The sequence below is a fragment of the Solanum pennellii genome, chromosome 4 (assembly GCF_001406875.1).
Source record: "Solanum pennellii chromosome 4, SPENNV200".
Taxonomy (NCBI): Eukaryota; Viridiplantae; Streptophyta; class Magnoliopsida; order Solanales; family Solanaceae; genus Solanum; species Solanum pennellii.
Window position 1 is genome coordinate 61,327,428 of NC_028640.1, and position 27,148 is coordinate 61,354,575.

Here is a 27,148-nt window from a genome sequence, read left to right on the forward strand (position 1 = left end):
GTAATCCATGGCGGTTGATGTATCCAATGAGGCAGCAGTTGCTCCATCTCATTCAATCGAGATTGATCATTATCATCCCCTGTATCTGCATCCATCAGATACATCAGGTAGCTTTTTGGTTTCGATTCAACTAACTGGTCCTGAAAATTATGCTATCTGGAGTAGATCTATGCGTCTAGCTTTACTAGGAAAAAGTAAGGTTAGTTTTGTTGATGGAAAGCATACCAGAGAAGCATTTCTTTCATCTCTTCATGATCTATGGGAAAAGTGTAATGCCATTGTTCTCTCATGGATCATCAATTCAATCAGGAAGGAACTCTTGAGCAGTGTGATTTATGCCTTAAATGCATCAAAAGTTTGGAGTAATCTAAAGGAAAGGTTTGATAAGGTTGATGGATCGCGCATTCATTTTTTACACACGGAGATTCACTCTATGTCACAAGGTACATCTACTGTTTCTGACTATTTTTCTAGGTTGCGTGAATGCTGGGATAAATTTGATGCCATAATGTCTTGCCCAAGCTGTAACTGTCCTGAATCTAGGAAGTACATGCAACATTTTGATTATCAACGTTTACTTCAGTTTCTCACTGGTCTGAATGAGTCATATGCCCCCAGTAGGAGTCAAATTCTGATGATGACTCCTACTCCCACTATCAATCAAGCTTATTTTATGGTGATCTCAGAGGAAAGCCAAAGATCTCTTGGAAAATCAGTTCAAAATCTTAATATTAATGAAGGAGCTGCGTTTTATACAAGCAAAGGAAATTTTAAGCCTAATTCCGGAGGGAGTGGAGTACAATTTAGGCCATCTACTGGTCAAGGTCATCCTGAGCATAATAGGTCTGGTTTCTACATAGGTTCTAGTTCTAACTCTGGGCCAAGCAACTCAGGCAATGCCTCAAGCTCTAGCTCTTAGCACTGGAAAAATAGTCATCTGCAGTGTGATTATTGTCATTACTCTGGTCATACAAGCGATCGATGTTACCAGCTACATGGATATCCTCCAAATTTTAGACAAAACTTAAAGAAGTTTAACTCTCACTCAACTTCATCATCAGGACATGGAAATGCTGCTAATTTTGTTAATAAACATGAGAATCCATCAGATATGGATGGATATGCAGTTAACTTTAGTAATGCATTGGGTACATCTTCTCAGAGTTCTCATCCCAGTGCTCCATATTTTACTCCTGAGCAATACAATCAAATTCTGCAAATGATTGGACAGAACAGTGAGACTAGTGGTACTGCTTTATCTGCAGGTATGGTTAATTACTCTAACCAATGGATAGTAGACGCAAGAGCAACCAATCATATGGTTAGTGATCCTCATCTACTATCCAACACTAAAAATCATATTAATACAAGCAAAGGCAATGTTATGCTACCTACTGAAAACACAACTAGAGTGAGTCACTTAGGTTCTTCTAAAGTTTTGGGACGAAACGACATACATAATGTGATGTATACACCTGAGTTCAAACATAACTTGCTATCTGTGTCCAAAAACTTACCAAGGAATTGAACTGCTCAGTCCATTTTTATCATGATTTCTGTATTTTTCAGGATCTCTTAAGTGGAAACGTGAAGGGGATTGCTAATCATGTTCAAGGTCTATATGTCGTGGATTCTCCTTACCTGAATGCAGGAAGTGTCAAACCTGAGTGCATCTACACTAGGTGCCATTCTGCCTTAGTAGAAAATTCAAAGAATAAAGTAGGCATAGATCTATGACATAGACGATTGGGTCATGCTCTATTAGATACTTTGAAGCAGTTGAACAACTTGAATTGCTGTGTTGACAATGTAGACTTTGATCACAAACATTGTATTGTATGCCCTTTGGGTAAGCAAACGAGAATTCCTTTCCCTCTGAGTACGTCACAGTCTGATGCTTGCTTTCATATTGTTCATGGTGATGTCTGGGGTCCCTATAGGGTACCTACTTATGATGGGAAAAGGTATTTTTTTTAATATTGGTGGATGATTATTCTAGGTATACCTTGATATTTCTGTTGAATTCCAAGTCAGAAGTTATAGTTGTCCTGGCTGAATTTTTGCTCATGATAAAAAATGTCCATTCTGCAGTCGTTAAAATTTTGAGAACTAACAATGGTTGTGAGTTTTTTAATTCTCAAGTTTCCAGTTTACTCAAATGCTTAGGGATAGTGCATCAGAGTTTTTGTGTTTATACTCCTCAACAAAATGGAGTTGTTGAAAGAAGGCATGGATACATTTTAGACACTGCTCGAGCTATCAGATTTGAAGCAAGTGTTCCTCTCAGGTTTTGTGGAGATTGTCGGCCAATGCAGTGTATCTGATCAATAGGTTTCCCTCTCATACTCTTCATGGTAAAGTACCAGTTGAGATTCTCTTTAAGACCTCAACAGATTTATCTCACTTAAAGGTTTTTGGTTGTCTAGGTTATGTAACTTCCTTGAAGAAGTCAGGCAAATTTGCACCTAGGTCTGTTCCAGCTGTTTTCCTTGGTTATTATTTAACTCGAAAAGGCTACAAGATGTATCTTCTTGAGGAAAAATCATTTACGATCAGTCGAGATGTAGTGTTTACGGAAGATGTATTTTTTCAACACTTGTCCACTACATTTCCTCCTATATTTTCTCCTCCTTTGTGTTCCACACAATACCGTCCAGCTGAGTCTATATATGTTCCTCATGATCATGATTCTCCTCCACATGCTCTTGAAGTTAATCCTTCCATACCACCTGAAGCTGCTCTTGTGTCTGTGTCTACTTCAGTTGAGCCAGTTAGAAAGTCCAATAGAATTCCTAAACCTCCCATTTGGATGAAAGACTATATTTATCCTACAAGAACAAATGTCTCTTGTCATTTTCCTATTTCCAATTATGTGAACTATGATCAGATCTCTGACTCTTATATTTCAGCATTGGCAGCTTACTCAGCTATTTTGGAGCCTACTTCTTATTCTGAAGCTTCTTCAGATCCTAAATGGATTGCAGCCATGCAGTCTCAGATTGCTGCTTTGATGGATAATAGCACATGGAGTATAGTAGATCTACCTTCAGGTAAGTCTCCAATTGGGTGCAAGTGGGTGTACAAAATCAAACACAAAGCTAATGGGGAGGTTGAACGATATAAGACACGGTTGGTTGCTAAAGGGTTTAATCAAAAAGAGGGGCTAGACTATACTGGAACTTTTTCTCCAATTTCTAAGACGGTGATTGTCCAGTCTGTTGTGGCCCTTGCTGCAGCTAAGAAGTGGTTTATCTACCAAATGGATGTGCACAATGCATTCCTTCAAGGTGATATCTTTGAAGAGGTTTACATGACAATTCCTCAAGGGTTTGGCAGCCACAGGGGAATGATAAAGTGTATAGACTGCACTAATCTCTTTATGGTCTGAAAGAAGCACCTAGGCAGTGGAACAAGAAACTTACTGAGGCCTTATTACAACTTGGTTTTAAACAAAGTCATTTTGACTATTCATTATTGACCAAAAGGACTGGAATTCATCTAGTTGTGGTCTTAGTATATGTAGATAATCTCTTGGTGACTGGTAGCTGTCCTAAGTTCATTTTGCAGACAAGGAATGATCTCAAGTTGAAGTTTAAGATGAAAGACCTGGGTCAGTTAAAGTTCTTTTTGGGCATGAAGTTTGCTAGATCACAAGAGGGAATTCATATAAGCCAAAGAAGTATGCTTTAGAGTTGATATCAGAAATGGGACTTGGAGGTGCTAAACCTGCTAACTAACCTCTAGAAGCCAATGTCAAGCTGACCTCTTTTTGAGTAAGACAGTCATATAAAAGGAGAAAAAAATAAAATTTAGTCATAAATTATTAGAAGATGTTGGTCCATATCAGAAACTAATTGGAAGACTCTTGTATCTACCAATGACTAGAGTGGACATATCTTATGTTGTGCAGGTGTTGAGTCAATTTATGCACAAGCCTAACCAATCTCATATGGAGGCAGCTCTAAGGGTGGTCCGATATGTCAAAGCTGAACCAGGTTTTGGACTGTTAATGCCTTCAGAAAGCTCAGGCAAGCTAGTAGCCTATTGTGACTCTTATTGGGGTGGATGTCTTGAGTATAGGAGATCAGTTACAGGGTACACTGTGAAGTTTAGTGATGCCTTAATATCCTGGAAATCTAAGAAACAGGAGACAGTAGCAAGGAGCTCTGCAGAAGCTGAGTTCAGAGCCATGGCATCTCCAGTTGCTGAAATAACCTGGCTGGAAGGTTTGTACAAAGAGCTAGGAGTTAATATCAAACAACCTATACAGTTGTTTTGTGATAGCAAAGTTGCAATTCAAATTGCTGCTAATCCAATATTTCATAAAAGAACTAAACATATTGACATTGACTGTTATTTGTAAGAGAAAATATTTTTCAACGACTGATTCAAACACTGCATGTATCGACAAAGGAACAACTGTCCGATCTGCTCACTAAGAGCTTGGGAAGACTGTAGAGTTAGTTTGCACGATAATTATTCTAGAAGCAGTTAGAAGGTTAGAAGGTTGTAAGAGGTAGTTAGCACAATAGCTTTCTTTTATGTAGACATAGCAATGTAAAGATTTTTTTAATGGCTTTCAGATTAATGAGAATTAGTTCTCCTTCTAAATAATTCTCTGTAACTTCTTTTTTCTGATTCTTTGCATCTCCTTGATGGTGATTACTCCATAAGTTTTCACTTAACATCAACGCTAAAAAAAGAGACGTGATAGAGTAGTAAATAATTCTCCATTCATAATTAGAGATTTTGAGTTTGAAGTTTTTAGATACAATGTTATTTTTATTAGGAAACAATTTACTTTTAATATGAACTTTTCGATGCAAATTTAATTTTAATCAAATTCAAATATAAATATCGAATATCAAGTAAAAAAAAAAATAAATACCCTTTATCATTTTGTTGGCATAACACCACGTTTATGGTTTAAAGTGCTCCACATGTGTGATGTTTATGACTCATCAGCGCCACATCAACATGCAACATATTAAAAATACAATTTATGAAAATTTATTTTTTGTTTCCTTTTTTCCATGCTACCACAAACCTAAATTACCATTTAATTATGATTTTTCCCAAAATATATTTGATTGTATAAATATTTTTTCATATAAGCATAAATTAAATTAAACCCTTTATGTAATTGTAGCTTCTTTTGCCACCTTCCTAGGTTGGGACAGTGTCGTAGCTATATATAGTACCTAATAGATAGTAAATCGAATACTTCTTATTAAAAATATAAATTAAGAATATTTTATATATATATATATATTATATTTTAAAAATTTAATAAAAAATTCTGATTTGACCGCAAAAACAAAAGTAATACAAAGCCAGAGTATATTTTCCATTTCCTTTAATTTCTCAATAGAATTATCTTATTCGTGGTACTTGTAGAAATAGTACATTAAAAAAAGAAAAGAAAAAGTAACACTTCTAGTATACTCTTTTTGTTTTAGAAATTTCAAACACAGTACGAGATGACTAATTTTTTATTTTTTTTTTGAAAATAATTGTGTTCAGAAAATTAAATAATAGTCAATTTTTCAAATGCACATGAGAATAATTTGAATATTAATTTATTTATGTTTTTAGCCAGCACTTTTTGAATTTGTTATATATTCCCCAACTTGTAGTTTACTAGTAGTATTTTTATAAAAATCCCACTTAGATACAATAATTAAAAAATGTAAGAAATAAATAAATGTATCACTGCAAATTATCTCTTCATAGTTGCACATGCAAATTTAATCATTGAATATAGAATTTATTTCCTTTTATATTTTAGAAGACATACTTTTAATTGTTTCTATTATAAACACGTGAAGATGAATTATATAAGTAAAATAAATAGACGTACATCGTTTATTTATTACTATCTGCTTTAATCTTCAAAGTAGCGTAAATTCTTTTCTTTTTTTAAAAAAAAAATATTACTTGTTCTTTAATTTATCGATATAATTTTAACTCTTCATATTAAGAGATAATTTATAAGTACCCCTCAAGCTATGTCCGAAATCTCAAAGACACACTTATACTATACTAAGGTCCTATTATCCCCTAAACTTATTTTATTAATAATTTTCTACCTGTTTTCAGCCTACATGACACTATCTTGTGGGTCCAATGTTGGTTGACTTTTCTTTAAAGTTAGTGTCACGTAGGCCGAAATGGGATAGAAAATTACTTATAAAATAAGTTCAGGGGGTAATAGGACCTTATAATATAAGTGTATCTCTGTGATTTCAGAAATAGGTTGAGGGGATACTTGTGCACTTTTCCTAATTTTTATTATGAGTCTTTATTACAGCCACATATATGTCTTTAAGTTACTTGGTAGCTATGCCATTTTGGGTGTATACTAATAGATACTTAAATTTGAATAAAATTAAATAAATAAATATACATGTCTTAGTTATCGTCCTACGTAGCAATTCACATCCTATGAAGCATCATATGTGTACTGTATCACGCAGGGGCAGACTCACCCTCAGGCAAGGGGTGTTCCGCCAGAAAATTACATTATATATTGAGGTCAAATTTAGTATAATAAATATATATGCACATAAGTATTAACACTTCTTGGCATAAGTTAAAGTTTAAGTTTAATGATTAAGACGTGAAAATTTCTTGAGGTTGTGTGTTTTAGTCGAATTAGCCTCATTTTATATTGTTTACTATAATATTGACTCCCTTTAATGACAATCCTGAATTCGCTATCAAGTAGCTTAAATTAAAAAGTATATATTTATATATTATGCCAAAAATAATGAATTATTTTCTGTCTTTATTTACTCGTCCATTTTTTACTTGACACACCTATTAAGATTATAACAATTGACATAGCGAGTTTACCATTTAACCCTTATGAATTGATAGAATTTCCAAAATCAATTTACTCATTAAACGGGTTATGCCTTTTTTAAAAAATATTAACTCTCAAATAAATTAAGGACATAACAAATAAAAAATATTGTCTTGATTTGTTAAAAATGACAAGTAAAAAAAAAAAATAGGAGTAATATTTTGAAATCAAAGAAATAATACATAAGCATGATCTTCAAGTTGGCTGACCAACTTTGAATTTGCACAATACACTTACATTAAATCAAACAAATAAAGACGTCCGTCCTACATAACACTTTATATGACAATTATGTTCTAGGAGTATTTATCATATCCGACATATATATCTACTTTTTAATTTCATATCAATTCAAGTATCTATATTCATACTCAAAATTAAATAAAATATAACTATCTACTAAAATCAAGTTAAGAATCTTGTTCATATATCAGGCCGAAATCAAATAGAAATGCAAAATGGGGGTCCAAATGGTACGCACACGAAACAAATAGAAATACTATTAAATGAAGTTAAAAGATGGTAGGTTAATAAACAATTATATAAAAGACTCATTCCGCGTTCTCCGTGTCGGCATTTTAACGAAACATCCCAAAAACGGCACCTTTCACTTCCCTCACATTTAATATTTAATATGTAGTATTTTTCTTTTTTTATATATTCACACTTCTTTTTATTTATATTTTGACTTTCACACTTTGATTTATCACTAATATCAACTTTTGTTTTGTTGCCCCACTTGTTTGTTTTTTTAAGAAAAAAAAAAATCATATATGGACCGACTCTTTATTTGGCGGGCGTTTTTTTTTCTTAATAATTAAAAAAATTGTTTTAAATTTTGTCAACTTGTTGTGTTTATATATAAGAACTACAAACACATTTACATTATTATAATTCTAATCTAATAGTTCATTGTTCTTGTCAACTTTTGCAAAAATATACATTTCATATATACATGTGTAATATTGTTCATTACAAGGTGGCGAATTCGAATGATAATAGGAGTAGTAGAGAAGACGATGAAGGGATTAATGTGTTTAATACGATGTTTCAAGGGAATATCAATAGAGAAGAAGAAATGTCTGTTATGGTTTCTGCGTTAACTCATGTTGTTGTTGGTAATCATCATAGTGAAAATATCGAAAATCATCATCAAAATAATACCTTGATTTCTAGGGGTGTTGGAGAAAAAAGAGGACGTGATGAAGTATTATTACATGAAACTAATTCTTCTCATATGATATTATCATCAGGTATTTTATTTTTCTTTCCCTTGAAAGATATAATTAAGTAATGATCGATGTAAATATAAGATAGTTACATACTTTAATATGAACATAAATCGATCAAGAGTAAGTTCAAACTCCTTATTTTGTGGTTTATTCATTTTAGCTAGCTTGACTTTAACTAAGTCAGATTTTGGAAAATCTCAATTAATCAATCTTTTTATTTATGATGTATATTTACATTTTTAGCATATGTCTACATCTTATAAATTGTTGCGTTTGTCCTTTTGAATGTTTTTGCATATGACAATACTTCAGAAACAGTCTTTCTATCTCTGATCAGTGGGGATCTAGAATTTTCATATATTGAGTATGTTGTTATGGGTATTGATACTAAACTATGTTATATAGGTGGTGAAGGTTCAAGCATTAGGACAACAAGAGAAGCAACACTTATATACACTAATTCAACAAACAATAGCATTATTGATGAATCTGGTAATAATCAAGTAAGAGGACGATACAGAGGAGTTAGAGAGAGGCCATGGGGGAAATGGGCAGCTGAAATAAGAGATCCATATAAAGCAGCGCGTGTTTGGTTAGGTACTTTTGATACTGCTGAAGGAGCTGCTAGAGCTTATGATGAAGCCGCTCTTAGATTTAGAGGTAGTAAAGCAAAACTCAATTTCCCAGAAAATGTTACATTATTAGTGCCTTCTTCAATTCAACAAACCCTTTACTCCTCACCCGACCCAATCGTTTCTCCGTATCGTTCCAATTTTATTATTGGACATACCTCTAGGGAACTGGAGCCTATACTTCACACCAATCCTTCAAATTTTATTGAGCATTCCTCTACGTACCAGGAGCCTATAGCTCACACTTCTTCTCTGTATCGTTCCAATTTTATTGAACGGAATCATCACATGGTGCAGCAGGAGCCATATTTTCAGGCAGGTAGCACTAGTCGTGGGAGTGATTTTCATCAAACTACAAATTCTTCTAATTCGTCAAATTATGATCACCCTTCTTCTTCATCTGGATAATTTCTGTTGTACTACTAGAATATCTTTTTCATCTTCCTAGAAGATTTTGACTAGCTAGTAGTGATTTTTTTTTTCGAGGAATGTATTGGTGGCCACATAGATGAGGTCCTTTTATTTTCCGGCATAATACTCTTTCATTTGAATTTTGTTGGTATTCATGCCCTTCAACTTTACGTGTGCAATAGTAGATATCTAATCTTATATAAAATTAAACAAATAGAAATGCAGGTCTTATGGATACATGTAACACGCCATATGTAGGACGCCAGGTAGGATGTATGTGTTTATTTATTCAAATTTTATATAAATTTAAGTATCTACTTGTGCACACTTAAAATTGGAAAACATAAATATCAACTAAAGACAAGTTAATTAACCTATTTATGTATTATGTTTTTTTCTTCTTCATATTTTCGGATGTATTTAAGTGAGAGGAAGTTCAGAAATAAAAATAAAAAGTTGAAAGAACTAAATAGTTTTTTTTGTTGTGAATTTAGTACTCATCATACGATGTTTGTAACACTTGTAGGCATCAATATATATTATGAAGAGTGTCAAATTTTACTATAATGTTATATACTAATACCGGCCATGCCAATATTTTTATTTGTCACCCTATGGAAGTATACAATTTCACCAAGTTAAAACATTTGAAATTTTTTACATAATTCACTGTTCATTAAATACTTAGAGACAGATCTAAAATTTTAATAGGATAGATGCATTATTATTAAAAAAAAAAAAAAAAAGTGGATCTAAAATTTATGTTCAAACAAATTTAGTATTTAGGTTCTTACCATTAGCTCATTTCATTTTAAATCATAGGAGTAAAATTAAGATTAAATTCTTCATACAATTTAAATAATTTCAAGATAGGGACAGTTTCGTTAATGATAAATTCGAAGACGATATAATATTTTTTAAATCAGTTACGCATAAGGAAGCACTAATTGTGTATAGAATTTTTCTCATTTTTTTGTGGAGTTCGAGAAGACACCATAACTTTTGTATGCAATAAGAAAGTTTGAGATGAGTTTCAATTAGATTCAAATTTTTAACAAAAATCACTACAATCATATTTCACTAAATTTCATAATGTTAAAAAGTTATTAATTTATAATATTAATGAGACTATATATTTACATAAGAAGCTTCCAAAAATATATTATCCTTTTATCTTATAGAAATCAGTATTTTTTCATTGATCCAAGCCGAGATTGAAATCTAGAAGCCCACATTTCATCTCACTTGCATTATTAGTTTGACTAATTGTGATCTTACTATTTGTACTTACGAACAAAGCACGTGCCCTAAGTCAATTAAATTCGAATTAATAATATTCTAGACGAATAAAAAATTCAAAAAGAAAAACAAAATCTCACATACAGTATAAGAATCATTATAAAACTTCTAGAACTTGAAGAACATTTCCCCTCAAATTTATTCCATTTCAAGTTTGGTGTATTAACAGGGCCTTGTAATAAAGATTCTATTAGTGGGATCAAGGTCAACAATTCAAATTTAATAATAAAATTCCTATGATAGGATAATATTCTTTTCATATCGACTAATAGAATTTTAAACATTTCATTCATGTAATACAATATATCTATGTATATGTTACTTCAACAAAAAATTTCATGTATACGTCCATGAATAACACGTTTTTGTGTAAGACATGAGAATGATAAGTTTAATTAGTTAAAGTAAAAGGGTAGTTTTAAGACCGTCAATAGTTCGAGGATAGACACTATAATATAAATAATTTTTAGCAATGATAAATATATACATTAATAAATAGTGCTAAACTCTTTACCGATATTAGTTAATTGTCATTGGACTCAATGTCGCTAAAGGTTTTTGAGACATATATAAAGAGTGATATGCCGATAAAAATACATATTTAACGATAATTATGCTATCACTGTTAATTAGTTGCCGCTAAAGATTATTTTTGATGTACTGAAAACTAATAATTTACGCCATGTCAAGAGTGTTTTCACTACTTCTCTCTAATTTTTTATATGTAAATTGAATAACAATAATAGATTCAGTATAATCCTATAACAAATGTTTGAAATTGTCGAATATATATATATCTTATGGAGTAAAAATGAAATATTGCAAGTTTTTAATTAAAAATATATAACATAAAATTAGAGTAATAAAACATGGCTCAAAATTTAAAAAGTTAATATAATAATATTGAAATGGTATTGCGTTGAATTTGACAAATTGATACATATAAAATATTAAAATGGTATTTGTTGCAATTCTTGAAATTTGAAGAACACACCATAAAGCAAATTTAATCATATTGTAAGGTTTGACGGTTTAGAGATTTCAAAATATTCAATTATAAGCTAATATAAATTGTGAAAGAGGAATGAGAAAGATAAATGCATAACGCAGATTCATGTTAATCGTCTGAACTTAAATAAGTAATAAAATGTGTAAAAAAAAATACTATAATTACCTAAAACTATTTCAAACCATTACTTTAGTAGCAAATTCGATCTACTTTGCAAAAGCACATACCCTAATTTAATTAAATTCGAATTCATAATATTTCAAAAGAATGAAACTTTTCAAATTTTTTTTACATAAAATACAAGAAATCATTATACAACTTCCAGAACTTCAAGAACATTTCCCCTTAAGTTTAATCAATTTCAATTTGGTGTATTAGTAGGGCCATATAGAGATTCTATTAGTGGAGTCAACGTCAATAACTTATATTTTAAGAACAAAAAATTCATAGGATAATATTCTTTTCATATCGACTAGTTCAATAAACAAAATCTTTTTTTTTGTACAAATAATATTTCTTTTTAATATTCAGAACAATAAACTAAATGATCTTATATATACTGTTAGAAAAGTTTAATGATGATCATCTATATATTCTATAGACAAACTGCCAATGAACACTATTAGCAAATAAGAAAAAATATATGTTAATCTCGTCCACCTATGGATTAACGATGAATTGTAAACGAGAGAGGGTACACTAAAATTATGTGGTAGCTAATTTGAAAATGATCAAGAAAAAGTGTTTTTTGAGCTCAAATCTGTTTTATTTTTGTTGAGTTGTTATATAAATTCCGAAATTTATAGTCTATAATAAAAAGAAAAGCTCATCAATTATGACTTTAATTATAACTTCATCAAAGGGAAACTTACATAAATATACTATAATAAAAAAATATTTATCATTTATAGCAATAATATTTTTTTTTCACTTGATTACTTTTAATTCATTTATAATACAAGTTTAATACATATTACAAAGAACAATTTATTATTCACATATAATACAAATTTTATTGATGAATAATACATTTATCACACATTTTAATACACTTATAATACAATGTGACAATCTTTTACCAAACAAACATGATATATTTCAAAAAACAATTATAATTCATATATATTGCATACATAATTCACTTTTAATACATATTAGAGATTTAACAAAGCATTGCTATAAATGATAATAAACAAAAAATATCGCTAAAAATCAGTAATTATTTTTTAAAATGTATTAATTTATGTAATTTTTCCTTTATGAAACGACCTCTCATTGAACCCACTCTTATTAAAGAAATTGGTTGTAGAATATAAGAAAATTGTAATAAAAAATTAGAATATCGTTATTATTTATTTTTTTGCATTGATGAGTCTTCGTAATTTATTATAAGTTAACAAACTGTAATAATTGTTAACTTTGTGTTAGTAATAGTTTTATTAAAATCTTGGGTTAAGGTAGCAAACAAATACAGAACAAATCCTAATAACGAATTATGAGAAAGAGTTCCAACGTAGCAGTGTTATTTGCTTCCTCTACACTCTCTAAACCTCACCTACTATACTTTTCGAACCTTACTGAATATATTGTTCACCTACTATACTTTTCGAACCTTACTGAATATATTGTTATTGTCATATTTTTCTCATAAACCTAAAATCCTCATCATTTACGAAAATTATTGAGAAATAGCTCATTAATAAGATATTCGAAAGACGCCATATTGAAATATTTTCAAAAACACACGTAACACTAACCTTTTATTTTTCCACATCTACTTACCCGTTAGACTTTTACAATCCAAAAAGGCCCTTTGACATTATATGATGTTTGACTTGGCATAACAGCTTCTTTGAAAAACAAAAATCATCGAAAACTTTGTGGTCTAAATCAATCCATGATTTACAGTAGCATGTAACCCCGTCGAGATACCGATCTAGGTATTGTTTTCAAAACACATAATTTTCACACAGATAACGCAGAGCAGAGGTAGAGATCATTTTAAAAGGGGAAAAGAAACCCATTTTCCTTTTGCTAACCCCTAAAGAAGGATGCATTACAAAATAAAACTACAGCGCTAATGAATGTGGTGATGAGTAAATAAGCAATTAATGGAACTTGACATCTCTGATCTCTTGGCATCAAACCTGAATTTTTGCTGATCACAATGAATAAATCATGCGGAGAAACGTCGATAAAGATACAAAATGGGGAAGAAAATGAAACTCCGACAACGAGAAAAGCAAGCAGGCAAATCGTGATAGTACAGGCAGAGGAAACAAGATTTGCGAGTTTTTGCTCTTGTTGCTTGTTTCTCAGAATAGAGAGTACTGCAAAAAGGATTTCAACTTTGTCACAATGAACGTCCAGACCGGAATTGCTATAATTGATGTAAGGCTCGGCTTGGCTCCTACCTGTAGAGTTGTCCGATCAAAGTCTTCTAAGCCTTTAAAGCAGCTTTGTGCACCATTGTTTCTTTGTGGATCTGGTGGCAACTCTTTTCGACAAGGTCAAGCAGCTTCTCCAAATTAGACGCCCAAGAATTCAAGATATCATTGCTGTCTTTTGGGGGTTGGAAACAGACAATACCCATAGGTCTGTCTATTTTAGCAACCAAAGCTTTTGATACAACCATTTCAGATAGGTGCTTCTCCGCTTCCTAAAAAAAACAAAAGAAAAGAAGATGAGAAATCACCAGACAAATGTATGCTATGAGAGGTACAACAATTATGTGACATTTGCAACATCTAGACAAACGGTGCTCAGTAACGATGAAGAGAAAAAGAATGCTGATTATGATTTCAGTTCCAACATTCGAAAGTTTGTGCACAGAAGGTAAAAATCTGGAACATCTAGCAACTCTCCACTGAGTTATGTCTACAACATTTTTTTCTTTTCCACACAGTTTACCTTCTTTACTATTTTAGTGCAAAGGTATAGCAAATTTCCCGCCATCAGCAAGAGCCAGAACAAGGATCGTGACTATAATGAACCAGTTCTGAATTGACAAATCTAACAGCTAATGTTTTTCACAAGCACAAAGTTATATTGCTGCAAGGCACAGAGAGACCCCAAGACTTACAGTGGCCCTCAGCCTTTGCACTGAGGTTTAGACCACATTCACTTAATAATAGCAGGACCTCTCCAAATACCACCAAAGATGAAGTAAAACATGTAGGTATTGTACACAATACTTGAAACAAATTAGGAAAAGTAATAAACTAAACATGCACCTGAATATCGAGGCACAATAAAACTGCCAGCCTCTTCAAGGTTATTCTTGAGTAGTATTTTGAGACGACAAGGATGTTCTGCAAGGAAAATAGTACTTAAAAGTGAAACCACAATTCAAGAGGAAAATGGACTGCAGCATAGATCAACTTGACAGATGCCATTATGACAAATCGTCAAACAGGAGAACTAAAAGTGAGCCCTTAGATATTACGTGCTCAATAACTCTCAGTTTGAGATCTTCAGCAGCCTTGTCCCCCAAAGAGCCACCAGGCATATTCTTCTCATTTTCAAACTCATCCTTGAATGTGTTCCATAAAGCAGTCCACTGAATGACTTCCATGGTAATCAATTGCTTCAGAAGCAGCCTGAAGCAAAAAAAAAAAAAAAGAAAGATACCAAAACAATCATTATGCTGAAGTTGGTTCCCCACTAGTGTAGAGGGTGGAGAAAATTGTAAATTTCTGAAAAAACAGTTGTTGGATAAAAGATAAGAAATGTTTCCTTCTGAGCATGCAAAATTCCACATTTATATTGAAATAAACGAGACTATATAAGTTAGTCAGGTAGTAGAATAAGGTTATATATACACTCATTGCTTGATATTTCTGTTTAGAGTTTCAATTTTCAAATGTTAGTTTAAGAAAATAAGGACTTCAAAGATCCATTAATCATTGAATAACTCTAATCTCCTTCAGCCTTAACATGCAAGACTCATATCAAATACGCAAACACTGCAACAATGCAAAGCCCAATGAACCAGACTAGAACTCTAATACTCCAGCCAATTAATTGTGAATGATAGGATTTGACTAGGGAGGAAGTGTAAGATGGCTCAGTTGACATTTCTACTATATTAATCATTAGTAATCGAAGAAATTACTAAGACAGCTTCTCAAAGCTAGTCTGTCACGGATACATTGGATGAATTTGTGAAGATAGTAAAAAACTTAGATTCTTGAAATTTCTGAAAGATGCAGAACAATATTGTTGATGGACAGGTGGCAAACATCCTTGACGTCCCAAAATAGAAATTGCTATATAAACTTCAACTTGTCCCAAAGGAAGTACAAAATATTTATCATCAAATGGAATATAACCACACACAGAATGAAATAATTTCCACGCAGAGTTTATGTCAATTGGCAAAATTTTGAGAAATCTTACCCCACAAACCCAAACATACAAATGCAAAGATAATATCACCATAAACATAGTTATTCCTTTTTTCCTTTATTTTATGAGTAGCAACAGTAAACATAGTGCAATAGAGTTTTTTGCACGAAACCTGAAATGAGGAATTTCTGAAAGATTTTTGTCCTCCAAAGTTGAGTTATGAAGACTTGATTGCATAGAATCATGGGGAGACAATACCAAGTACCAGCAAATTTTCCTCAGAACCTACATGAAATAACAGAGTTAAACACACTGGTCAATCAAGCATTATCTTGCAATTAACCCTCTTCAAGATTTGGAATCTCAAATACAATGATGAGCTCCTCTATCTACATTTATACACGTCTACAAATCGAAATGTAATTAAAAATAAAAAAAATAATGCTAGATCCACTAAGGGCCTCCAATAACAACTCAAGTTAACAACACAGAATACATTGTATCGTATATATCAGTGACTTCAAGTTACCAAAATAGAATACGTCCATTCATCCCACCCATTTTTCTCCTAATAATATAAACTTGGACTCTAAAACCTATAAAATAATGTTACATTTATTAAATCTTCTGGAGAACAATAAATGGTCTGTGGAAAGAGTTATAACCAGACTAATGACTCTTCCTCCCCATTAGCTTTTATGTTTCTCTTCGTCTTATCACACTTCCGCATTTACACATTCTTGTTTTCTTCTTAATCTAATTATAGCCAAGTCTATAGGCCACAGTTCGAAATTTGTTTTCCTTCTGCGCAAGATGTTCAATGATCAACACGGGTAGACTAAGAGCCTGTTTGGATAGTGGCTTATTATAGGTTCTTTAAAGCCACAATAGCTTTTAAGCAGCTTTGAAGTGTCTAGGTAAAATAAAAAAGTGCTTATAAGCACATGTTTTTAAGCCAAAATATCAAAAATAAGCTAAAAGCCATAAGTATAAATTTCTAACTTATGCCTTTATGTCACAAGCCAAAAGGTAATCCAAACAGGCTAAATAATAACCCCCCCCCCCCTCCCCAAACCCAAATCTTTCTGACAGATGAAAAGGATGCCTACCCCTTCTCTAGAAAACTGAAAAGAATGCCGACCCTTATCTTGTTAGATGAAGAGAAGCCTGACTAGCTGCATAAGAATACAAGCCCAGCTCACAATTATCATATGATACCAGAGAAAAACTAATCCTATTTTTTCTATTCTTAAATAATTTGTTTCCCAATATAGGGAAGAAAGAGTCTCTTTATAAATTTGACATATCTGATGGTTTTGTATCAACTCTACTTGATTTAGCAAATAAAATTTTCAGGTAGGTGTAAATTAATTTAATTGTCACCTAATCTTAAAGCTATGCAGCAGTGACGTATCTGTTACAACAGATTACCATTTACTTTTGTCAGAGTTTGTACCTTTTATTGGTAAATCAATTTAGTTGTCACATATTTTGAATTTTTATTTTTTTGAAGTGAAATATCATTTAAGGCATCCAGGCAAATGATATTGTGCAGCAGAATGATTATTGTTATATTTTTCTGAAAAGAATTGCTCATTAACCAACACTACATTATATAGACTTGCTACTTTAAAAATTCAAAACTGATTTTCCGTCGAATAATACCACGTGCAACGTCTCGAAATTATAATTTATGCAGAATGTGAGTAATGTCTGAAAGGGATCTTACTGGTATCCACTGTGCTGGGTCTTCTTTCACGGAAGGGATCTCATATATAGCCTTGTAACAGCGACATATTTCAAGGTAATCATTGCTATGTGAGTAATACCTGCAACAGAAGTAGAAAGAATGACACTCCAGTTTAAGATACACAAATGCAAAAAAAAGATCTCCAAATGAAACCATTCATTCATCTAGAGTTATATCACTCTAAATAAGTAAGAATCTCATGCCTTAGGATTGATGACCTGCTAAATCAACAATTAAGAAAATCATGCAAGGTCACTCCAACCTAAAAAATTTGGAGACATGGCAAAAACTATTCTATGATAAATAAAATAACTTTCATTTACATTTGATAGGTGATGCAACTTTGAAAGACCTTTACTACTTCAAAACCCAGTATCAGCTTAGGTGACTCAAATTTATAGGGTGTAGATGAGCATAACCATGTCATTTAATTGTCATGTATTCTGAATACAACTTCAATCACTTCTTATCATCTTGAAAAGAAGTGCAAAGTATAGCAGAACTACAATTGTCTTCTAAAGTTTAGTCACCTGCTCCCAATGAAATTTAAAGAATGGAAGTCCATCCACAATTAAACCAAAGCAAACAGAGCAAATATGGAACTATCTCAAACATGCAGCTCTGCAGAACTTACTTCAGTCTCTATTATTCAATGACATCCAAGGTGTATTTATCTCTTCGGGAAAAAATATGAACTTTCTACTAAAAAGAAACATTTCTGACAAAGCACAGATAGCATTCCCTTTAATCCTTTGGCACAGTTGATAAGGGGAAGAAACTAGAATCCTCATAGACAACTAAAACATATATAAAATGAAGACAATCAGAATCTTTATTCAGAAAACATGTCCAACCCAAACTCAAATGTAGGTAAGATGTAGACAAACTGCCAGAAAATGAGCAAATAAGCAAGTTATGTGCCTTAAATACTAATATCTTCAGTCCCGATACTGCACAAATCACCAAAACTAAGTGCCGAAGTTGCAAGCTTTAAGTATGAACACATTAACTATTCCAAGTTCTTTTAAGAAAATAAATTATGTTATTTTAAAATTATACTCAGATTGCATGAATGCTTGATAGTAAGAAGGGTGTTGCATTCAACAATTCTAGAGAAAGTAACTTGCTTAGCCACATTTAAAACATAATCAGATGTACCTAATCATTAATTGATAGTAGATCTGCTTCAACTCTGGCAGTGAAGGAATATCTGCAGCAGGTTCCTCAACCACATTTTCACCCTCCTTTGCTTTCTTCTTTTCTTTAGATGGATCAGCTTCAAACACTCTGGGATTGATCTTTCTTGAGAGAATTTGAGCACGAACATAATCTTTATGATCTAAGCATAGACGAACCTGCAATATTCAGCACCCCACAGTTGGTCCAAAAGCACGGTCTCACTAAAATTTTGGGTATAAAGAGAAAGAAGAGTTTTGCCCATCAAAAAGGATAAAAGAGAAGGAAGAGAATCACATACTTGTTCAAGAATAAAGGCTATCTTTTCAGTTTTGGCCATCGCTCCAAAGGTTTCAACCTGTTAGTTAAGCCATGGACACATTACATTGCAAGTGGGAAAAATCATAAAGAGTAAGGACCAGAATATTGCAGTTAGACATCAATTGCACAAAGCAAAAAAGACCAAGAAGACACCAAAGTGAAGGTCAACAAACACTTACAGCAACTTCTTGCATCAAATCAGCAGCCTCGCCTATGAGTTTTTGTTCTTCTTTAATCTTTGCGAGCTTCTTAATCAAGCGAGCTCTCTCAATCTCAACGTATATCTGCATTCCAGATCATAGTTGCTCATTAGGAAAGAGAATCAAATTGCAATGATGTCTTTTCATCAAAATGAACATGTGCTCACCTTTCCAGCAGACACACTGTTCAGTGTTTTGATAAGTTCTATCTTGGTGTCAAGATCGGGCGTCTGGTCAATGTACTGCATGGCCTGTTGGACCATGGCCTGTACAGCCTGCATAAGTACCAGGAAAAACACCAAGCATATTATTATAAAGTTTAAAGAGGATAAATGAACCCATAGTATCATGCATCAGTGTCATCGCAACTTGAGAAAGTGCTGAAATGCCACAGGTATATTTTTCATGAGAATGGCTCATTCCATAGACATATATATGGGGACAAGGAAGAGCATAACTAAAAAGGCATTTCAATATGGAATGGACAGGACTCGGGAGCTTACAAATACTCTAGTATGCTTACCTGATATTCTCAAAACACAAGCACATTGGTAGCCAATTGCCCAAGCATTTCATAGATGAAGCCACAACATGCATGTTCCCAGGTAGATGGTAAGTGAAAACAAGTAAAGGCAAAAAAATTTCTAATTAAGCATGAAGCAAATGAGATCCAACTTCTTGATCATTTTTCAGCTCCCTAGCTTCATCATGCTATCAATTCCATGGTTCAAATACTTCCTTGCATTCTTGGGCATTGCATCTCCAAGTAATTTCTATTTTTTGTTCCTATAAGTTCAAAACAGAAGTAGTGCTTGGTAGAATAGAAATACCTGTCCCTAGGAAAACACATCCAAGACCACCCGTGATTACTTATTCACTTATACCCCAAATCCAACGTTCTCCCAGATAAATTTTTGCAGCCACAGGAAACCTGGCTTAAAATTTCCACAAATATAAAGCTGCTAACCCACAACTTGGTTGCCAACATAGGTTTTCTGTTTTTGTATTTTGGTCATAGTTGATATTTTTCCTTGTACCTCACCCCTCTACCTCTATTTGTTTGGATTTGATTCCTAGCATTTCTTTAGGACCTCTCCACTAACATCATTAACCAAGAACTTGCCACTACATTCATCCTTTCCAAATTCATTCCCAACAGAGCTAGAATGTGTCTTCATCTTCTTTTTTGACAGGGTAAAAGCTCAAATGTGTGTGTACCTATCTTTCATTTCATTCAAGTCGACCATTTATTTTCATTCAACAAGCATAAATATGAATATTAGATCTAGAGGTCGAGAAACCAATGTCACCCTGAAATAATAATCCTTATAAACATCTATCATCAAAAATCTGAAAAACGGCATTGCAAACGAAGCAATCTCTAAAGTAGTTCATCAATTAAACAGGCAAAATCTTGGCGCAACATGGCAATTGTGAACTACGACATATCCAGTGAAATCCAAATGAGGATTCGAACTTGCATATTAAGTATTAACCATCCTGTATGTACTTCCCTTACCAGCATTTCTTATGCTGGAATACAACAATGTAAGACTCTCTTCAGTCTTTACTTCTTCTTTTTTAATTATTGAGACCCTTCAAAACATGGAGGAAATGGCCCCACCCTGCTCCTATCGATCCCCACCTAAATACAAAGCTTGGTCCTCATAGTGTAAGACTCACAAGTTCCTCAACCTTTTTTTTAAACTTAAGAGAGGCAAAATTCTTCCAACACCCCTACCAAGTAGTACCCTTCTTTTAGCAGTGTTAAAGTGTATGGGACGAGTTCCCGTATCACTTAAAAAAGTAAAAAACAAACAGGATAACTTTCATTTTTTCTATGAAGACCACAGCCTATCCAAACTCCTGCTTTGTTCATGGAAGCATTCATAGGTAGTCTCACATATCTTTTTAATCACGTAACCTAAAATACTAAGCACTACTCTGTGTTTTTGCTTTTCCGAAGTCCAAACAAAGGAAAGAATCTCTCTTCCATTCCTTTTGTACCAAGCAAAGAATAGAGATGAGCCTATCCACTCACCTAGACCTAGAGAAAAACATTAACCCAACACCCTCACCTACTTCCTCAAGTTACAAGTCTGCTAAGCTAAAACTGATGAAGTTTTGAATTACACACTAAGGAATCAGCACGTCTACCTGCTCTTTCCATTGAATTTACAGCAACACTACAAGAGCAAGGAAGAACCTAGAAAGTGTATTATAGCTCGGGCATATAATACATATTGCACAAACAATTATACTAATACATCGAAATTAGACATTTCAGAGAAAGAATTCAATTATTTTGATAGCAGAAATCAGAAATACAAGTGAAAAAAAAAGGACATTCTGAAAGTAAGTCCAGTACATTGCCCTCTAAGTTCAAAACATGCCTTCTATCAGCATATCACAGGTGGGTTCTTCATCAAATTAATTTTTCTAATGTGATGTCAAGATCAAATTTGCTTATTCACTCAGTAAAGTATTACTATATGAAACTCAATAGGTCAAATCAAAACATCAATTACGTGAAAAATAAAGATCTTTAGGTACTACCAACAGCTTAACGGCACACAGCACGCAATAATATACTGATCTCTAAAACTTCCTACTTTTCCTTCACATAATTTAGCAAACAAAAACATGATTTTCAAGACCAGATTTATAAACAAACCAAAACCCAAATTTGAAGTCGTAAAAATCAACTAATAAATAAATAAAGTAGACAAACATGCCTGTTTCAATTGTCCACGGCGCTTAGACAATAGAACAATCTGTTCATTTAAAGTTTTCCATGCGCGAGCTTCAAAGCAAAGCTGAAGAATGTCTATAGCTGCTTTTCTAGTAGCAGCGACATCCCCAGCTTGCCTCATCTGCTTCTCTACATTCAGAAGCACCTCAATTTGCGCCTCCAATTTCCCATCACCTTCCTGTAAACAACAAAACACTTCAACTGAATAAAGGTCAAAAATCGAGCACGAATAATACAAATCGAAGGAAAATCGAAGTTTACCATATTGATTATTGAGTTTTTTTCGGAGTTCGATTGAGATCGATTCTCAGAAACCCTAAAAGAGAGAGAGAGAGAGTCTGAAGACTTGTAAAATATACATTCGAGTGTTTTATATTATTTTATTTGTAGTTTTCTTGTAGGAGTAGTTATGCTTTGACAAAAAAAGAGGGTTAATATCTTTTTGAAAACAAATTAAATCTACATATTTAAAATGATAATATTATTTGAAAATTACTCATTTGGACATACCAATTTGAATATGAAAATTAAAATATAATTTTGAAGTTTTAGATTGAGATGAATTGGTCTTAGTTTATCATGTCTCTCCTTTGTACTAGTTATGAATTTTCTCATGCTCCAAACAATTCATAGGTTAACGTTGATTACAAAGGTTTGTACCACTGAGCTTGCTCCCCTTTATAAATAAAATTGAGTGTGGCTTTAATCGGGTTCGCCTCCGCTTCTTATGTACTTGAGGAACCAACTGAGTGAAAAGTCATGCCAACTTTAGGTGGTTGTTGATGAAATCTAACTATATTATTATATATAATACAAACATGATATTTGCATATGGAGACATAGTAAATTGAAATTACTTGCAACTAAATGAAACTTCACTTGAATAACCATTTTTCTCCCACTTCTCCATTTTCTCTGCCATGGTTATCAAACAATGCATAACTATTTGTTCAAATGTGAGTTTTTATATCCTTGTATGGAACAAACTCTAACCACAAGAAAAGATGTATGCATTGTTTAAATTCAAGAGTTAGATACAAACTAAAGAATTCAAACAGCTATAGTTCTTCCAATAAATAGTTAAAACCAGCAAACACTTGTGAACCGATTATCCATCTCATCTTTTCACGATAGCAGGGAGAGCCCAGCTCGAGAAAGAGACACCGATTCATATTCATGCTAGCAACAAGTGTTGTGTTGCGTCTTAAACATCAATAAATGATTAGTTGAACCTCCTTTTGAGTGATCTAAATAATGTCAACAGGAGAAATCGGAATGTATGGGGGAAAATGGTGATATTAAATTTGGTTTTTTTCCACTTGTTCTGCTTAAAGCTAGTATGAGGGTCTGGAGAAAAGCTGAGACTCCAGACCAAACCCAAAATCAACCTCAAAACGACCAATTGGCGACCTGTCACTTCCTCTACCTCTAACATCACCAATTCCTCAGAGTTGCAGCGTTGGGATATCTTCATAATATCATCTCCAATATCAACATCATCTTCCACCTTAATTCGTGTATCCCCATCAGAGATTTTTATATCTCTTGAATGTTACTCTTAGGAGGCTTTGACGCCCCTTCCTGTACATAGCTGCGAAAATTGATTTTTGAAGGTTCAATCCTTGTGCAGAATAGTTGAAGAAAATTTTTTATGTATCCCCGGTTATACACCCTATTGTCTCCCTTATAACGGAAGTTCTCATATGTGTCTGCAGAAATTATTAGCAATAAAACAATTTAAAAATGTATAATGAGAAGACATCAATCTCGTTTATCCAACAGCAACTAAAATTTGTATATCTACAACTATTTTTTCTTAAAGTCTGATAGGATCACAAAAACATTCATATTGTTCCTCTTTCAAGCACTCCTTTTTTACTACTAAAAAGTTACTCCTTCAAATGTTTTTTCAATTCTTTTTCTTTAGGAAGTTATGGAAGACAAGAAGAATAAAGTTTAAAATAATAGAGTATCTTATGAAATGGAACAAATGGAAAAAGAGCATGAGATTAAACAAACTTTGGCATTTGTTCTTTATAGCTAAATCAACAAGTCCAGTCCGTAGAGAGGCTCTTATGAGGAATATATGAACTATCATCATGTTCAAAGAAACAACACACTGACAAATTAGCAAAGGGAAAAAAACATTAGAAAGAATATATATTACTTGAGAAAATACGTATTTTACATTTTAAATTATATGATCTTAAGTCTTAACTATAGATCATATTCTTGAAATAGAACATTCCACTTCCTCTAATATATTATGATTTAACAAAATCATATAAACATTTGTCACATTTTTTCTGGAAAAACAAGTGAAAAATAACCAACAAAATGTAAAGAAGAAACGTCAATAAAGAATTCCCTCCATGATAACAAATAGAGGCCAAAAGGGAGTCATTATCTTCAACATTTCTCCTAATCAATTGTATTAAACTTTCTAAATGCATGGACAAGTGTCCCTTACAAGCCATCAATCATTTTGAAGGGATGCATACTTGTGTCCCTTAACACCATGACAATAATGGAGTCATCATCTTGAAATAAAAAATATTACTATGATTGATAGTACTCAAATGCAATACAGCAGAAAAGCGTTTAAATTATTGATTGTAAGAGGTTTCAAACCAAACTAACCTGATTTGAATGAGATATAAATGGAAGCCAGTAAGACCTCCAATAAACCACAGTGCAACAAAACAATAAACCATCAATGATGCAGATGCCGGTGATTCTTTGATAGCTTTCCAAGAGTTCCAGAATCATCCATAAGAAGTTTCATATACAAAGCCGATATAGAAAAGACGAAAACACAAGGGAGGGATGTTGAAGAAACAAATAGAAAGAAGCACCGATAGTTCTGCTGTGCACCAACAAAGTAGAAGAGAAAAAAGGAAAGTGTCTCAATAGGATATCTAAAGAGCATTTTAAACAGAAGAAGGGCTTCTCCTCCTAAATTTTGTATATCAATTTTTTTCCAATATCAACATTTGGAGTCAGGATACAGTTGGCACATTTCATCTTTAAATGACCAAATAAATTAGGAAGCGTAAGAAAAGCAGCAAATAGAAAATCATCCATGGAACTTCTAGAAAAAGAAATAGTAATGAAAAAATGGATGTACGTACCTTCCCAATGCATTGACCCACCCAAGGGCAATGATGATCAAATCGCTCCACACAATTATCACATACCGATCAATAAGAGCATCTTGGTGGACGGTACAACATGCACATTTCATAATATTTAACTCGTACAGGCAAACCATTCACAAAGACTTCTTTGAAGCGAAGCGGTCTACTGCTAGTTTCAACAGAAGCTGAGGAATCATACCCTAGAACTTCCTCTGGAGGATGAGAATTACGAGGAACAATGTTAGGATCCTTTGCTGATGTTGAAAGTAGAAGTATAAAGACCTATGGCAATCAATACCACATTAGGAAATTGAAATAATAAGAAACAACAAAATAGAGCATTATGATGACTATAGGATTCCAACTGATGTAAACCACCTGCCCATCCCAAAAGAATATATGTGTGTCTTCAAGAATGAGTACTAACCTTATGAGAAGAAAAGAAGAACGCACATTGGCAGTCATGTAAGTTAAGCAAAAAAACAGGAGTAAAGGCAGCTGGCAACAACGTAAACAATAGGGTGAGCAAGGTGGTATCTTGGCAGAAATCTAGGCTCTACTTCTTTTTGGGAGGGAAAAAGGGGAAGACAAACTCATAGACAGATTTCAGTTCAAAAAACTTAAGAAGGAACACATGAGATATTCCTGAAACGTACGGAAAGTCTGACGGATCACTAACAAGCACTAAAAGGAAGAGTTAAGAAACTAACATAAATTGTTAAGACACTAGTTATCACCAAAATTACATATCCTGCACTTTTTTTTTGGAGTTCAACCACGAGATTTCTCGCCACAAATGCACAAAATAGAACAACAGGGACAAGGATGAGCGTGAAAGTGATTATCAATGACTTAGCATCTGGTCCTAATATTAGCCCCTCAACAAGCAAGAATTTCTGCACATTACATAAACCACAAAAAAAAGAGTCAAGTACAAGGACATATGTCCAAGTGAAAATAACATACTCATATCACAGTCGCAAATCAATAGATAGATTCTTGTTTTAGGACACAAACAATTGATCAAATATGTAAGTTACTTCACAGACGGTAAAATTAAGAAGTTCCCTTGGGTGTTGAAGGTGAATTGGAGCATCACAACCACTTCTCTTTTTCTTTTTTGACAGGAAAGGTTTTTTAAGGAGAAACCACAGTCTTAAAATTTGAGGTAGTAAATTTTAAGTGCACTCATGTTTGAGAAGATGAGAGCTTTTGTCTTCTAGATTGTCACTAGGAACCAAAAGATCCTTTTAATGATCAAAGGAGGCTAAGATCCCCAGCTACATTACAGTTTCCAAGAAGTTCGTAACAGGTAGCAAAGTTTTGTAGAACAGAAAAATTGTTTGATTCATTTCACCAATTGGTGCCTTAACTTAATCACATTGTTGGTATACCCTTAAACCACCAAGACATATTATATATTACCCCTTCTAAACAAAAGATGCATCAACTTATGGCCTACCTACAAAAATTACTCTAACATTAGGAACTTGCAAGTTTGATCAACGAGTCCCTGGTAATTGGTATTGCATCTCAATGTTCAAGTCACCACTGCCTTTCAGTAGACTAACTCCTACATAAACAAAATTATGATCTAAATTTTGCACTAAATTTAAACTTACAAATTTCAAACATAAGTAAAGATGTATTCAGGTGCTTTCTGTCGGTGCCAATATCACAATTATGATCGCATATATTGGACATAGGAGGCATCAAATAGCAGTGTTCATATTTCTATCAGCTGACCCTAGTCTACTAATAGGAAAAACCACTTCCTATGTTAAATAAAAACTTCTAGATTACACCAGAAATTTTCAGGCAACTCATTTTTCTGCAAATACTGTGATGCTCACATTTACTGACTTTTCATCAATTTGAATTGAATTATTTATAGTTAAACGATAAAAATATTGACAATCACAACAATCATGTACTTATTACTCAGATAAATTATGATTTTATCTCTATCTATGGAATATGCTATATATATATATATATATATATATATATATATATA

At 32.9% G+C, this 27,148-nt stretch overlaps 3 protein-coding genes and 1 pseudogene across 3 annotated transcripts; 2 read left to right on the forward strand and 2 right to left on the reverse strand.

Annotated features, from left to right (window-relative positions):
* Positions 1 to 7: 7 nt before the first annotated feature.
* Positions 8 to 4,363, forward strand: LOC107016883. Its single transcript, XM_015217206.1, has 7 exons — positions 8 to 893; positions 1,062 to 1,321; positions 1,570 to 1,719; positions 1,780 to 1,964; positions 2,150 to 2,316; positions 2,427 to 3,382; positions 3,911 to 4,363. The coding sequence occupies exons 1-7, from the start codon at positions 8 to 10 to the stop codon at positions 4,361 to 4,363; spliced, it is 3,057 nt and encodes a 1,018-aa protein (XP_015072692.1).
* Positions 4,364 to 7,743: 3,380 nt separating this feature from the next.
* LOC107017422 (ethylene-responsive transcription factor ERF110-like) lies at positions 7,744 to 9,453 on the forward strand. The gene is made up of 2 exons (XM_015217658.2): positions 7,744 to 8,118; positions 8,503 to 9,453. The coding sequence occupies exons 1-2, from the start codon at positions 7,821 to 7,823 to the stop codon at positions 9,135 to 9,137; spliced, it is 933 nt and encodes a 310-aa protein (XP_015073144.1). The 5' UTR covers positions 7,744 to 7,820; the 3' UTR covers positions 9,138 to 9,453.
* A 3,994-nt stretch (positions 9,454 to 13,447) lies between these two features.
* LOC107017938 (26S proteasome non-ATPase regulatory subunit 12 homolog A-like) lies at positions 13,448 to 22,413 on the reverse strand. The gene is made up of 12 exons (XM_015218237.2): positions 22,256 to 22,413; positions 21,978 to 22,172; positions 19,410 to 19,517; positions 19,222 to 19,326; positions 19,023 to 19,079; positions 18,704 to 18,900; positions 17,525 to 17,624; positions 15,968 to 16,080; positions 14,894 to 15,047; positions 14,682 to 14,759; positions 13,863 to 14,107; positions 13,448 to 13,778 (listed from the first exon to the last, which is right to left on the reverse strand). Exons 1-11 carry the CDS (start codon positions 22,256 to 22,258, stop codon positions 13,889 to 13,891), a joined length of 1,329 nt encoding a protein of 442 aa, XP_015073723.1. The 5' UTR covers positions 22,259 to 22,413; the 3' UTR covers positions 13,448 to 13,778; positions 13,863 to 13,888.
* Positions 22,414 to 23,530: 1,117 nt separating this feature from the next.
* The window catches only part of LOC107016885, a 5,945-nt pseudogene continuing 2,327 nt past the window's right edge, over positions 23,531 to 27,148 (reverse strand).

Bases quoted from the DNA above. Each gene is read 5' to 3' on its own strand.
- LOC107016883 (XM_015217206.1), top strand. From the start codon at position 8: ATGGCGGTTGATGTATCCAATGAGGCAGCAGTTGCTCCATCTCATTCA. The intron at 2,317-2,426 runs GTATCTGATCAA...TTGGTTGTCTAG, and splicing joins AGATTGTCGGCCAATGCAGT to GTTATGTAACTTCCTTGAAG. The intron at 3,383-3,910 runs GTCTGAAAGAAG...TATGTTGTGCAG, and splicing joins ACTGCACTAATCTCTTTATG to GTGTTGAGTCAATTTATGCA.
- LOC107017938 (XM_015218237.2), bottom strand. The intron at 19,327-19,409 runs GTGAGCACATGT...TCTGGAATGCAG, and splicing joins ACAGTGTGTCTGCTGGAAAG to ATATACGTTGAGATTGAGAG. The intron at 14,108-14,681 runs GTGCATGTTTAG...TGTTTTTTTTAG, and splicing joins TATTGTGCCTCGATATTCAG to GAAGCGGAGAAGCACCTATC.
- LOC107017422 (XM_015217658.2), top strand. From the start codon at position 7,821: ATGTGTAATATTGTTCATTACAAGGTGGCGAATTCGAATGATAATAGG. The intron at 8,119-8,502 runs GTATTTTATTTT...TATGTTATATAG, and splicing joins TCATATGATATTATCATCAG to GTGGTGAAGGTTCAAGCATT.